The following is a 14,946-nucleotide window of genomic DNA, read 5'->3' on the forward strand; positions in this document are numbered from 1 at the left end:
AGTACAGTAATTGCATGTGTTAGCTAACTCTGCAGCTCTGGAGAGGAAGGAGGTCAGTGGGGTGTTAGAATCCAGTCCACATTTAGAGCGGCATCTTGGCAGCAAGAGACATAGTGATACTGACTGTAGGCTAGCTTTAAACAAACAGCCAGATATGTATGCATTAGTCATGCTGTGATTTCCTCCTGTGATTCAGTGTCACTCATTTTCCACCAACTCAGTTTGAGTCATATTGTTCTGCTGTTATTTAGTATTTACAGAAAAGTACATACTCACAAAGTATGCGTGCTTGTTTGTGTCTGTGAAGGTGCTTGTACATCTGAGTGTGCATATGTCTTGTAGTATGTGTGCAAGACAGGATGTCATTACCACATATTGGTCAAACGCTGCAAACCAAGGCCCTTTAATATATCAATACGCTGTTCTGCTTCACATTTTTGTAGTGCAGGACTGTTTGTGTGTTGTCCCACTTGCCTGTTGCTGGTTGAGTTTCCTCTGAATCTCCAGGTCGTCGCAGGTTTCGTAGACGATGGGCCTGGACAAATCTGTCTCGATGTGAGCCAGCCATGAACGCAGGCTGCTCATGTTTTTGTCTAATTGCTGCACCGCCACCAGGGTCTCCCTCAACTTCTTCACCCTGGTAGAGAAACCAGAGTCAGAGAGGGAGTCAGAGTCAACACATGGGACAACTGTAAACACTAAGGAAGAAAGTGTGGTAAGGGAGAAATTCCTTGACAGATTCTTGTACAACTTTCTCAACAACAAACCAAAAATAATGCAGAAAAGGACATTTTTCTTAAATCACAACCATACTGAACACAGTTTTGCATCTGATGTAAAATCTGAAAGTAAGAATGAAAACAAAAACATTTCCAACAAAAAGCACTCTTTCATCTGCAGACACAAAATAACAAAGAGTTAAAGAGTGCCATGTTCAGCTAAACGGAGGAGAAGAGTAACATGAGTATCAGTTATGAGTATTATTTCAGATCGGCACAGATATTTTTGTTGGGAAGTGATGAATCCTTACTTGACCTTACACAACAACTGGGAACCATTTTGGCTTGGCAAACGCCTGACATTTCCAAACCCTTACCCTTACTGCAATCAATGATATGTGAAACATGTTTAAATTAGCCAACATCCAGTCAGCTTAACGCCCAACTCTCCACCCAACAAAGCAACGCAACTCTCACTGTCTTACCAAAAGAACTGTGGCTGGCTATTCAATATGACATAAAAAAGACCATAATCTAAAAACAATAGACACGTTTAGCACATCTACTCTACTATCACTGCAGCTCTAATGTGCTGTGGCATTATGTGCTGCATGGTATCCTCAAAATTCCTAAATCTGCTATGAGGCATCTTACAATGTCACATACTGTAGGATACAGTAGTTTGACTGTTTACATTACATGGTAATATACTGCATTGCATCACACATAATCCACTGCACACACCAGTCTGTGGTGAAATACAAACTGCAAATAATTAAATTTGTTTAAACCTATTGTATGAGGTTGCACAGCTTCACTGGGTCAGGTTAGTTTAGTTGTCATTCATTGTCAATCAAACAATTATGCTACACTCACACTAACAGCGACAGTGTGACTCCTGCTATTGTCTTATTGTACAGTTGTGTGTGGTAACGTCCAATGCTGGAAACCCAGACTAGTTAAAACAACACTTCAGAAATTATTTTTACACACTAGTTTTACACACTAGTTCTTATAACATTATCTAACTAACATTCTTATATTCATGCTGTAGCAATCCACATAAATAATTCTAGAAATGATTATCCTACATAGCAGGAGCTGGTTAAAAACACAATGTAACATAATGTAAAGTGCATGAGAAAAATTAGCTCTGCATGAGGAAAGAACATAAGGCTTCTTTTTTGTAGACTGTTGTTGTGTACAGTGCAGTCTTCAAAAATGGTTTCAACATCAATTCTCAAGTTTGTCCTGCCTGTTGACATCGCAGTCACAGTCCGGTAGATCCTCGCTCGGGCATCCAGCCATATTATCCGTCCCTAAATCCAAAACCATGGGGGTGGGAATTCCCAAAGACAACGTCAGGAAGTGTAACGGTGTCGATCCAAACACTCTTCTCTTTCGTCTACGTGCTCCACATGGGACTTTCTCTAAACTCTGTCTGTGCAGAAGGGGAGGGTAAGCAGGTAGTGGTGGGGTGGCACAACTGTGACTTATCAACTGTTGCTCTCCAAGGTTAAAAAAGGGGACCCCAAACAGACATGAGTTGGTGTGTGTGTGTGTGTGTGTGTGTGTGTGTGTGTGTGTGTGTGTAGGGGAGGGAGGGTGTGAGTGTGAGTGACTGAGAGTGACAAGTGCTGCTGTTTCTAAAAAGAGACTTATAGTCAGAGGCATGTGCCGCAGAGCTAGCCTGTGTCTGAGTATCATACACCAAGTTTACACCAAAGGGACTATAAACTGTGAGTTTATAGTCCTCAATAGATAGTGCACAACGAAAAGTAACGTTTTCCAGTAGAATATGTCTGCAGAAGAATAATAGATTCTTGTTTCCTTAGAAAATGTAAAACTCCAGAAACAATAAATGAATCCAAAAAATCTAAATTCTAAAGAAAACACAACATTTTAAAGTATTCTGCACTCTGTGACAGCTAAAAACTGTCTGTCCTGTTGGTTTTTAGTAAAGGACGGATATAAGAGACAAAGTGAGTGCAGCTGTCTGCATGAGGTCAGACACTGTTCTCCCCTTTCTTCCCTCATCCACTAAAGTCCCAGAGGGCAACAGCCGGAAGACTGCCGGGGGGAAGGGGCAGCTGGGGTAGATAGAGTCAAAGTTTGGGTCAGGTCACTTTCCATTCACAACATACAGAAAGAGGAGTTTATGTTTTCCATATTTTTCATGTTAATCAACACAAAAATGAGAAAGAATACTATGTCGCCAACTACTCTACACTCAGTCAGTACAAGACTGGTTCCAACTCTGGTAAGTGGAAGCATCCAGAATGCCAAAAAGGTAGATGAAGACAAAAGGAGAGAGTTGAGGTGGGATGAAGAATGTGACCTCTCTCTGCTTGGTTTGCAGCTCCACTAAGTGGAAGCCCAACAGCAAGGAACTCAGAAAAATGCCTCAGCAGCATTGTGGGAAAATGAATTCCCCATCATGTGTCACGAAGGATACCATGGTAACGAACTGAGGCCAAGGCATGCCTTCACTAATTAAAACTCTTCTCCAATAAGAGGAGTAATGCAGCGGGGGGCGTGAAGGATGAAGAGTAAGCATTGTATTTTCATCCAAATAATGATTCTCTGAGGACTATTTATGTATTTCTTTTCATTTATCAGACCCCGAAATAGAGCAAAACTAGATATTTTGTAACTAAACAAATAATATTTGACTTCATTTTTAATAAAAGTTTTTTTGGGTTTCCCCTCCATCTTCACAGAACCCACTCAAACTCTACTATCAAACACTTTCCACCTGCTCTTGAGAGTCTTGTACACCCACCTGGCAGCGATGAGGTCCAGCAGGTGTTGCCAGCGCTCGCTGACTTTGCTGAGTTTGTGTTGGATCTCGGCCGCCTTGCTGTCTTGGCTGGACCTGGCCAGGCGCTCGCCCATAACCTGCAGCTGTTGCTTGTTCTCCTGAGCTACACTGATCTCCTCCTGGTAGTCCTGGGAGACAGACACCAAGCAGGTTAACATATGGAGGCATGAGTGTGGTGTACAGTGGATGTGTGTCCATGCAAATGTGCATTAAAGCATCCTGATAAAACTGATTAAAGTTTTAGGTATGATTTGGGCAGTAAATAAAATATGTAAGTAAATCACTCAGTGCTTAGCAGTGACCAAGATCTGGAAATGTCAAAACAATTTGACTCTGGTTGTACCGAGTGCACTTCTGCATGCATAGATGTAATGTGTTTATTAATTTCTACAAATGTGCTTTTCAGGTACGTTTTTTGTTGTGCGTCTGTGTGTTAAATCACCTTGCGCAGCTTTTCGATCATCTCCTCAATGCTGATGTCTCCATTCTGAGAGACCTTGCTCTCCATCTGTGTGAGCCACTCACATAGCTCCTTGTTCTTCTCATTGAACACTGCCCACTCATTCAACTTCTCGCTCACCTGCTGCCTGCGCAGGGAAAGCTGAGGGGACAAAGGGGAGGACAGAGGGGGGAAGGAAGGATACGAGAGAAAAGACATGGAAAGGGTTGATGAGAAAAGAGTCAAAATATAAAAAATTTGTGACAATTTGGGGGTTAAGTAATGGGAAAGATTTGGGGAAAGAACAGAATTGGTGGAAGATAAACTAAAAATAATTAGGGGTCTGAGTGAACACCTAATGCTAAAAAACAAAAACCTACTGAAGGAGCAACTAGACTATGCCCAGTCCTGTTAATTCTTTTAAACCTCTCTCAATCTTAACAAAACACTCCTTCACAGTAACACACATCTCACAATAACACTGTTGGCTGAGATTACACAGACAAAGCACTTTGAGTACTTATTGGGAAATAAAATAACATCAGCCTTTTAAAACCCTCAAGAAAAAGAATCATGGTCAAGTGTACTGTGTGAATGTACCTGGTGGCAGACCTCCCCCCACTGGCGCTGTAGCAGTTGGAGGCGTTCCTGTAGGACTGTGATGTCATCTGCACTGACCACACCCTCCAAGGAGTCCCTCAGCAGGAACAAGGAAGTGAGGTCATCGGTCCAGCCCTCCACACTGCTCTCCAACTCCTGTATCCAGATGACATGATAAGAGATGATTTACAACACACAGAGAGGTGACCCTAACCTTAAATGCAAAGATACACTTAGACTAGCCTACTAACCGACAGCCATAGTCAAACAGAGCAGGAAAACCACAGAGCAGAACCACTGAAGCTCAACTGCAGCTGCTGCACCCTCAGAAATGTGATGAGCAAAAGCAAACGGTAAACTGACAATGACGATTGATGAATATTACAACAAAACATGTTGCATGACACATTCTTCTAAATGCAATGACTAAGATTTTCTGAAAAAAGCGTAAAGCAGTAACATGTTACATTTATTATTATTATTATTTTATATATTGAAATAAAAGATTGTCAGTCAAGGTTAAAGGCAAGATAAGGTAACAGACACATCAAACCTTGCATCTTCTCCTCCTCCTCCGTCACTGTGACGGTTTTGCTGCCGTGTAATCATTTGTGGACCTGGAGAATGTCTCCATTATGTGACGGGCACAAAAGGAAGCACACACGCATATACAAAAACACCCCCACTGCAAGCAGAGATGCTCTCTCTCTCTCTCTCTCTCTCATGCGCATGCACCCTCTCTCTCTCTCTCTCTCTCTCTCTCTCCTTCTCTCTCTCCCCACCCCCTCTCTCTCCTCAGCTAATGCGAACTATGTGCTGCTACTCTAGCCCTTTCCTCCCTGAGGAGTTGAGGACATGTCATCCATGAAACATGACTGCATACAGTGTCCAGTGGTTAACAACAATCTGCAAATGATCAGAATGTGAATTTTAACACACAAAAATTAGATGTGAGACTGTTGTGGGAACAAACAAGGAAAATAATTTCATTTCAGCCTGAGCCATATTAAAACGTCTTGATCAGGACAGGCTAGTTTTCGAAAAATAAATACAGAAAACAAATTATATTCAAGACTACAAGTATTATTTTTTTAATTGGATAAAGACTAAAAGGCTTTCCCCTTGTAGGAGAATAAACAACATGTATACCAACAGTCTGAAAACCGAACAAACAAGGTCACACAATGAGACAGCAGCTGACCGATAGTTTGTTTTGTTTTTTTGCTTCTGGTCTGTCTGTTTATCTGTTTGTCCCCATAGCCAGATTAAGGGATAAAGGGAGGAGAAGTCTATGTGTGTGTGTAAAAGAGAGACAGACCAAGAGAGACAGAGCATGTGTACATGTATAATACATAGATGCAAAAAAATTAACCTGGAAGGAAGAAAGCATTTTTAATGTGTGTATTAGATTCTCCTCACCTTGCATCTGATTTGCTCTGAGTGCAGCTCCTCGTGGTGATCAGGCAGTGGCACGGACAGCTTCCTCTTGAAGGCCCTTAGCTTCTCCAGTGATGCATTTATGCCCTTCTCACATCGCTCACAGTTCTACGTACACACAAAGACGCACACAGTAAGAATTAGAGCATAAACACACACAAAATATTCTTCCTGCAGCATTAGTACAGGTGAACTGCAGAATAAACAGACACACGCACACACCAATTGTCATGCCGTAGACAGTTCACTCAGCCCCGAACCTCGCACGCAACCCCATGAGAAACAGTGATACAGTAACAATCCAACAGCCAAAGAAGAGAATTAACACAGCTTCATAAAGGAGGTTCTGCTCCAAAGGGCACAGATTACAGCTATTTTTAGAGTCTGAGTAACGGTCCAATTCAGGATAAAACGGGGTAATATTTGGTAAGAAATAGTGCAGCAAAGTGGCATACCTGAAGCAAGAGTCATTGTAAAAGAACAGCCAGGATCGGACTAGAATAGCTACAGTAGCCGCTCTCTCGCAAACCAAGGAGGAAAGAGAGAAAGAGAGAGTAACTAAGATCATGGGAGAATAAGATTAGGAGGAAGAGAGGAGAGAACCATGTTCAAAAAGAAATTCCCAGATGCATCTTTTAAACTGCATCACTCAGTCCCATTCAAAACAGGGCACTATGCCAGTCTGCAAAATCTACCTTGCAGGGTTCAAATCATTACAGCTCACTGGACAGCGTCCACACTCATACGTGTGTGTGTGTGTGTGTGTGTGTGTGTGTGTGTGTGTGTGTGTGTGGGGGGGCTGGCACTATCTGACTAGCTGGCATTATCTTTGTGCATTTTTGCCATTTTGTAATGCTTCAGCGCGAGTGTGCGTAGATGCTTAGAAATGTATCTGAAGACAGAAGTTAGTATGCTCCATCTCTGTACTTCTCTTCAGGACTTAAGATGCAGCGTTGCATAATTCATGTGGTTTCAGTGTCCTGCATGTACAATCGGGGACGCTCATTAAGGGCTCGGCACCCTTAACAGCACCTTCGCACTGCAGAATTGTAGAGACACAGCTAGCTTAGCCTTCAACACAGACTGGGCTCAAATGAGGATTCACATACCTGCAATAGTGCAGAATGTCCCAAAATACAGCACTGATCAGTCTTTACTCTAAAAACTGCCATCTATGTATAAGGTTAAAAAAAATCAACTTTTCTAATGTTGCATGCCAATGAGTACATGAACCTAATCATAGAACAATGAGAGGAAATGATGAGGGTAAAATTAAAAAGACACTGCCTTTATGTTATGTTGTCATATGTTTTTACTACGGCTTGGATAAGAAAGGACTAAAAGAACAAACCAAAAAAAGAACTATGAATACATGTTCACTATTATTCCAGGTGTACTTTTGTCTTACCTTGAGCAAGCCATGCAGCTCCCTCCTCTGCTGGTCCAGGCGGTGGTGGGCGTGCCTCCACCTCTCCTGAATGTCCATCAGCTCTGTCTGAAGGGTGGACTCGGCCCTGGCGTCAGCTGACTGCAGCAGGCTCCTGCCGGCCTCCACCGTCAGAATGTAGCCTCCCTGCTGCCTCTGCAGCACTCGCTCCCTCAGCTGGAGGAGCAGAGATAGGGACAGTGGGCAGAGGGGGTACAGGTTTACTACGGGAGTCTAAGGTTGGAAAAGGGCGTGTTTATTATTTATTAGTAGGAGCTTTAGATTTGCTTACGGCAATTTAGTGTTAAATTAAAATATGATGTTTGAAGAGCAACAACAAGTGGTTTTGAAAAGATTTAACTCTGCATTATTTAAATGAGCTCAGAGTCCTCTTCCAGTGTCCTCATAAATGATGCAAACTTTTTAAAGGATAATTAGTTTAGGGCGAAGTGGGAGTGTCAGTGACTGAACCCATCTCCAACCTCATGCACCTGCTATTTACACTTGAAATTCATTTGAATTAGAATTGTGCCTTACAGAGATAATAAAGCATAAATATTTAGATAAGCTAATTTCAAAGAAGATAAGAAATTTGAAGAAGGTGCTGAGTGAAGGACCTTAAAAGCTCGTCCATAGTGTTGAAACCTACCAGTATCTGATCTAACAGGTTTCTGGCCTGCTGCAGGGCGACTGGTTCTCCTGGCTGATGTACATCTGGATCACGGGTCACTTCTTGAAGCCACTGTAGCAGCTTCTCTGCCATCTCCCGGTAGTTCTGCCACTGGCGGATCAAACTATCAATTATGCCCCTTCGCTGCTGGGCCCGCCTCACTACACCCTGCCACTGATTGCTTAGCAAGGCCAGCTTTACACTGAAGTCATCTCTGTTAGGGGGAGAAGAGCGGGAATAGCATGTATCCTGCTCACAATTGAATTTTCATTAGAGAGGTAAAATTGTTATATACTGTAGGATTGTGTGTGTCTGTTTACCTGTCATCCACTTGTCCCTGGTCCAACATATGATGGCCATCATTGATGATGGAGTAGAGAATCTGTTGCCTGCTGAACATCTCTGCCTGGAACAACTATAAGCAAATATATATATATTAATAACAACACTGTACATAAAAAAAAAAAAATGCTGTCTTAGTACATATGCACTTTTAATGCTTCTCTGACCTCATGGTCTCTCTGCTGCTCCAGCAGACTCTGGTAGTTTCCTGAGATTTCAGCAGCCAGCTTCTGTTCAGTCTGAGACAGAAAGTCCATCCACGCCTCACACTTCTGGAGGAAACTCTGCTGCTGGAGCAACACTGCCTGCAGTTTACTAAAGAGGGACAGAGGGAAGTCGTTTGGAACATGAACAACATTAACATAGAAGAAGATGAGTGCTGCTTTATATTGAGAATTTTACACATTGTCACTACTAATGTAATTAATAGTTTTTTTACACTTTCATTTTCTTAAAGTATGTCATTGTGAAGTTATACAATAGAAAAGAGAATGAATGCTATTTCCTATATTTATTTAAACAAGTGAAACTTTAAGGTTTCAGGCACCTGAACCTCTCAGTGAGGTGAGCGGAGTGAGTGGTCCACGCTCTGTTGAGACTTTGCAGCCGTTTAACATCTCTGTCACTGACTGGCAGTCTGTACACCAACTCATTAACACGTTCCAGGTCTGGAGACAGACTGCTCAGCTTCAACAGGTGAACCTGGAAAGACATTATTACACGTTTTCAGTAGGACAGTCTAAGGAACGAACATGCTTTGTCCATCAAATTAAAGTAAATCTAATAAATATAATTACGCTTTTGGTCGTCATAAAAACAGATAATACAACAATAACCGAGACAGCAATGTTTTTCATACCTTCAGTTTTTCCATACTTGTCTGGACCACAGTGAGCTCTGGAGAGCCGACTGGATCAGACTCCTTCAGCACCTCCTCAGCCTCTTCAGCCTTACGGATCAGTATGTCCAACTGCTCTCTGAAACCCTCACAGGCCTGAGATCCAGACTACAAATCGTCACACAGACACAGTGAATATACAGAAGTGAAGGCTTACTGTATTCATATATTGGGGTTTTATATAGGAAACAGTGATGTGTATATCATTCAGCCCATGCCCACCAATCCCTGCTTTCCTACCTGCAGTACTTCCTGCTGCCTGTGTAGGCCGTGCTCCAGTGTTGCTAGGCGATGTGTGAGTGACAGGTGGTCGGACTGTAGGGCTGCCAAGGAGGAGGCGGCAACTTGGCTCTTCAGCTGGTCCCCTAAAGCCTGCAGCTGCTGGAGGGACTGCTGCACTGAGGTCTGGTCGCCAAGGCACGCCTGCAAAAGTAATGTCATCAGAGGTTAGGAACAGAATTACTGAATGCTTTGAGAAGTTAGAAAAAGTCATGGTTTTTACATGTACACTTATGGCACAGGGAAGACAGGACTGCATTTTCAATGCTAAAGGCAATGAAAGACAAAGAAAATTTAGCAAGGTAACCCTTGGCATATCCAAAATCTCAGAATTTAAGAGAAACTGATAAAAGTTTTTATATTTAATAGTGGGTTTTGAAAGGGCTCCATTTGCCAAAGAGTGGTAAACATTTTTCCAACCCAAAGAGAGCCATGTGATCCTTTTGCTAAAGGTTTTGTGTAAAGCTCTATTGTACATAGCTTTCCAGAAAGAACAGCTCATGCACCAACAACATGTAAGAGTTCTCAACTACTTAGTTTCTAGCAACAGTTTGCATCAGTGATCCTCAGTCAAAATAGGTCTGCTTACAGTATTAGGACAGTATGACTCTAGACATCACCCAGCATGGCCCTAAAAGCCCAGCGCGACACCGGGGGGACCCCTGTAGTGTAAATCAGGGGCCTGTCTTTCCATTTGCAGCCTCCTTTTCAAAGGGCTTTTGTCAGATTGTGCTGTGAATCGACATTCAAGCAGACAAAAGGGCAGGGTGCAATTTGGTATTCTGCAGTGGGGATAGAGGCTTTGTGAATCCTCATAGTGAGCTGACAAGCCGTTTCGGAGCTCATTCACAAAATCCCATAAAGAAGGCTGAGGGTAAGCTCCAACATCTGTCTGAAAAAAACTTTCATATAGTCATATATTGGATTTCTGTGTTACACTGTCCCATCTCTACCCACATTGCAGTCCATTATCCAGGCACTGCTCTCCTCCTCTGTGATCTCCCTGTCGGTGGCGCTCTTTAGCAGGCGATCAGCACGTTCTTCCTGTTTCTGAACTGCTGACACACACTGGCCACACAATGAGCTGTAGTGCTGCCACAATCCCAGCAGGGCTTTACTGCTCCTCAGCTGCTCTGAGATCTGCTCTAGTAGACTATTCCACCTATAACAGAGGAGGAGAAACATACTGTTACACATTGACCTCACCTCAGAAGTTGCTGCAATTTCATTTGAAGGCACTCAGGGACTGATTTTTGTTATCCCTACCTAATGTTGACATCCCGGAGGGCTGTGTTGAGTGTTTCAGCCACAGATGGGTGGCACTCTGTCAGTAGCTGGTGTGTTACAGAGCCAAACTTCCTCAGGCTGCTCTCCTGTTTATCCATCTCCTCCTGCAGGTTCTTAAAAACACAGACCAAAAGTAAAGTTGATTTCATCTTCAATGTTTTTTGTTTCTCAACACATTCTATTTATTACCTCAAGATTGTCTTTTGAACAATGTGTAGATGTTCCTTCCTAAGTTTTTTTCAGGGGTGTGCCACTCTGCACACATCTGCATTCCTCACCTCCAGACTCTCCACCTGCTGCTGTACTGCCTCTAGAGACCCATTAAGGAGGCGCAGCCTGGACACAGAGTACCTCCCTTCCATCAGGTAACCATTAATTTCCTCTGAAGCTCGCCGGTACAGCGTCCACTGCTCCAGCACCGACCACAGGCTTACCTTCATCTGACTTATCTGATAGGAAGGATGGGAGACAAAACTTGTAAGTGGTTTAAAGCACAATTGGAAAATGTAGACCATAAAAGGATCCAAGAAGCTCACCATGTGGTCCAAATGAGCCCAGGATTGGTTCAGTCCTTTGAGGGTCTCCTTGACAACAGAGCAGGCTGCTCCTTTCTTATCTTGGATAAGAGTGTTTCCTCGTTCCTCTGCTTTCTCTAGATCCTTCTCTTTTTCCTTCACTAAGTCCTCCAACTCCTGCAACAAACAAGTCATTGTTTCTATTGTCATAAATATAAACATAATAAAAACTGAATTGTGTGTGGCATGCTTAGCAGTGCTGTATAGTATACACTATGTGTACCTGACAGTCTTTAAGTGCATTCTGCACCGATGCTACATCCTCTATCCTGTGTCTCTTCTTCAGTTTCTCCTCCTGTAGAGTGAGCCAGGTTTTCAAGGCCTGAACTCCATTTTCATGCTCCAACCAACCTTCCAAAAGTCCTTCCAAAAGCTGAATCTAAAATTCAAACAGAATTCAGAAAAAACTTAAAGGGATAATTTGTCAATTTTCAACCTTATCTCTACCTATCTGGGTTAGGGATATGGTGTGAAAAAAAGCCTGCAGTTCTTTCCAATGTTTCTGGGTCTCAACCAGTCACAGCTGCAAAATCTGCTCTACTTCCGTCCTCCAGTGACGTCATTGGTGTATGGAAGAACTATAGAGTGCTAGATCAGATTTAGTAGCTGGGCGCGCATTGCTGTTCACATACTTCCTTGTCCTCTTCTCTTGTATTGTAAACTAGCTATGTTTCCATCAGCGAGAGGATGTTATGGACAAGATCTTTTTACAGTGTACATTTTACAATGTTTTGACTGACTGATGTATATTCAGCCATATTCAGTCAGAGAGTGGCAGATGAAGGCTGCAGTGAGGAGCCTCCAGAACCTGAGCTGCAGAGAGAGAGCCTTTGCTTAAATTCCCCTTTGATGCCAACAGAAACTGAATCATTCTACTGCAATGAATGTCAGTGTGGGCAGTTTTCGCTGGATACTGTCGCAGATGACAGCTCTTACTGGGCTGTATGTGCATTACCGTGTGTTTACTTGGATAGGACTGTGGAGTGTGTTTTATGATGAGTTAACAGGTAATTAATCTAGTCTCGGTTTAGTGAAATAGACAAACTTTTTTTATCAGGCAGAGAGACTTGAATTCAGAAGGTTTACGGTTGTATTTTTCTGTTTAGGTGTAAGAATATTTCCTTTCTTTACATTTTGTGAGTTTTTTTGTTAACTAAAAAAAGCTAAGCAAAGTCGCCGCTCGTGCACAACGCATCCAGGTGCATGTAGTCACAGTAGCCACAGTTGCCACTGCTCTGCGATAGGAGAATTCACTTTCTCAATTAATATAGCACACGCCTGGGGAATTTATTTCTTCAATAGACTACATATACTATCAGTACTAAAATATAAGAAGAAAACCTTCAGGTCTAATTCTTGACTACACAGTGACTGAAACAGTACCTTTTCAGCAATGAGCCCCTGTAGTATCTGCCACCGTCTGTTCATAGCTCCCAGCTTCTCAGCAAAGTCTGTTTTGTCACTGCGCTTTCCCTCCACATCCTGACTGCTGATCTGCAGCACTGACTGGTTTACAAAGTCCACAGTCAACTGCTTACAGGTCAGATCTATGCGGAAACCCTGTAAAATACAAATGAGACATGATGTGAAAGAGGAAAATAGATACATACATAACATGTTTTTGCAGCTTGATCAGAATGATACAACTATTGAACTCTTTGGGTGATAACAGTTTTCTACCTTATACTTCTGTAAGAAGTCCTGGACCACCTCTGAGCCTACAGCTCCCATGATTTTGTCCTGGTCCTCCTTTATGATGTTCTCCATGAGAGAAATCCAGCTCATCAGCTCTGTGATGGCATGCCGGGATGCCAGTTTCTCCATCTGCAACTAAGGGATGAGAGCAGAGGGGTTCCAATGTTATAGAAAGCCAAAATACAGTATCATCAACAAGGACAACACCTCTTGAGAAGAGAAATTGTGCGAGAATTGACAACCACTAGTGTAACAGCTGCTGTTCTCAGACCTGGTGTAGCTTCTCTTGTACTACAGGAATACGAGTCAACAGCTCAGCCCATTGAGTATCGATTTGGCCCAACGCCGTCCTGAGACCAGCTGTATCTACTCGTTTCAATCGCAGAAGCTGGTTGCCTGTACTCAGCACAGATGAGCGCAAAGATGACTTAGCATCCACCTCTTTGGAAAACTCCTATCAGAAACAAAAATGACAGTGAGAAAAGTTGGAATCTAATTTTGTATTCATTAATAATATATATGTTATTATTAGGTGTTTGGCATATTTTTGCTGCTCGTGTGATAACCAAACTAACCAGGAAGGCATAGAGGTGGTCTCTGACGGTCTCTAGCTCCTGAGGCACTGTCACTGACTGGGTCGTCCAGAACTCTAGCTGGTCCAGAGCAGACTGTAACCAGTGGCTCAACTCTGCTGACTCACTCTGGTATCTGAAATGTATATACAGGACACAATATGATACGTTAGTTCTGCCAGCTTCTAAAATATTAAAGGGATATTTCTTTCTGTATTCAGAACACAAACAGTATGGCTGACTCACACCGCTACATAATTGATATGAGATTTATTTTTTGGCACACTGGCAAACAAAACAAAATCAGACTATTGTTAGACCCTGACCTGCTCCAGTGTTTTTGCGTGGAATCGAGGCGGTGCAGCTCCTTGTTGACCTTGGTGGTGGAGGAGAGCCAGTGTTCTCCCAGCTGGGTGAGTTGGTTCTCCAAGTCTGAACAGCCAACAGACAGAAGAAGTCTCTTGCCCTCCTCGAGGACCTGGTAGAGCTGGGGCTGATGCTCCGTCAGGCTGGCCTTCAGACGCTAAAGGACAGATGGAGAACTGATGAATTACAAATTCAGTATTCTAACAAGCATGCTTGACTACAACTTTTAGGGAAAGTAAGATTACATTGTGATACTGCATGCATCACAATGTGAATAGGGGACGTCCCGCATGCATTTATTTGTGAATCTATATGTGTCCAGTCTTTATAAAGTTTCTTACCTGGAAGAGGCCGATCCTTTCAACAAGTCTTTCCTCTGTCTCTTCTACCAGGCCTACAGTGGGGATGCTACACTCCACAGCCTCCAGCTGTCTACACAGAGCCTGGTAGTCTTCTACAAGCCTGCTCCATGACTGTCAAAGAAGGGAGAAAGAAGAGAGTGGCTAAGCTACTGTATTCTACATGTTCCTAATTATCATTCTATTAATCACTCATTCCCACCTCTAGTATGCCCTCCAGCTCCACACCCCTCCTGTGGGCCTGTTTGAGCACACTGTGGGCTAAGGCCATGGTTTCCTCAAGGGCCTGGTTTTCCCTCTGCGCAATCAGGCCAGACACTTTTCTGTAGAATGTCTGGGTAAGGATCATATGGCATTCCAGACCCTGGAAAAACTCCTGTATTTAAGGAAGAAATAGATGAAAGTTAATTTCTAAATGAATAAAAATTATACTGCATTTCAGTGAAACACTACCCTTTCTT

General features: G+C 42.8%; 1 protein-coding gene across 13 annotated transcripts in view; it reads right to left on the bottom strand.

Annotated features, from left to right (window-relative positions):
• Nucleotides 1-14,946, bottom strand: part of syne1a (spectrin repeat containing, nuclear envelope 1a) — a 142,421-nt gene that overhangs the window by 16,732 nt on the left and 110,743 nt on the right. For 10 of the 13 annotated variants that reach the window (XR_005636822.1, XR_005636821.1, XM_039780927.1 and 7 more), the window contains 24 exons: nt 14,688-14,861; nt 14,468-14,599; nt 14,087-14,283; nt 13,764-13,896; nt 13,460-13,642; nt 13,174-13,323; nt 12,877-13,053; nt 11,717-11,872; nt 11,455-11,610; nt 11,197-11,367; nt 10,898-11,031; nt 10,589-10,793; nt 9,593-9,775; nt 9,314-9,460; nt 9,002-9,156; nt 8,622-8,769; nt 8,433-8,527; nt 8,092-8,326; nt 7,425-7,676; nt 5,999-6,124; nt 4,580-4,735; nt 3,983-4,141; nt 3,502-3,668; nt 475-637 (listed from right to left, as the gene is read on the bottom strand). Coding sequence is in view for 11 of the 13 variants with exons in the window: in XM_039780927.1 (XP_039636861.1) it covers nt 475-637; nt 3,502-3,668; nt 3,983-4,141; nt 4,580-4,735; nt 5,999-6,124; nt 7,425-7,676; nt 8,092-8,326; nt 8,433-8,527; nt 8,622-8,769; nt 9,002-9,156; nt 9,314-9,460; nt 9,593-9,775; nt 10,589-10,793; nt 10,898-11,031; nt 11,197-11,367; nt 11,455-11,610; nt 11,717-11,872; nt 12,877-13,053; nt 13,174-13,323; nt 13,460-13,642; nt 13,764-13,896; nt 14,087-14,283; nt 14,468-14,599; nt 14,688-14,861 (3,954 nt within the window). In the remaining 2 variants the exon portion in view is untranslated. Of the gene's footprint in view, nt 1-474; nt 638-3,501; nt 3,669-3,982; nt 4,142-4,579; nt 4,736-5,132; nt 5,269-5,998; nt 6,125-7,424; nt 7,677-8,091; nt 8,327-8,432; nt 8,528-8,621; nt 8,770-9,001; nt 9,157-9,313; nt 9,461-9,592; nt 9,776-10,588; nt 10,794-10,897; nt 11,032-11,196; nt 11,368-11,454; nt 11,611-11,716; nt 11,873-12,876; nt 13,054-13,173; nt 13,324-13,459; nt 13,643-13,763; nt 13,897-14,086; nt 14,284-14,467; nt 14,600-14,687; nt 14,862-14,946 lie in introns of those variants that run through there. The other 3 variants (XM_039780928.1, XM_039780925.1, XM_039780931.1) reach the window with 2 other exon arrangements.

This window comes from Perca fluviatilis, chromosome 18 (assembly GCF_010015445.1).
Source record: "Perca fluviatilis chromosome 18, GENO_Pfluv_1.0, whole genome shotgun sequence".
NCBI classification, from domain to species: Eukaryota; Metazoa; Chordata; class Actinopteri; order Perciformes; family Percidae; genus Perca; species Perca fluviatilis.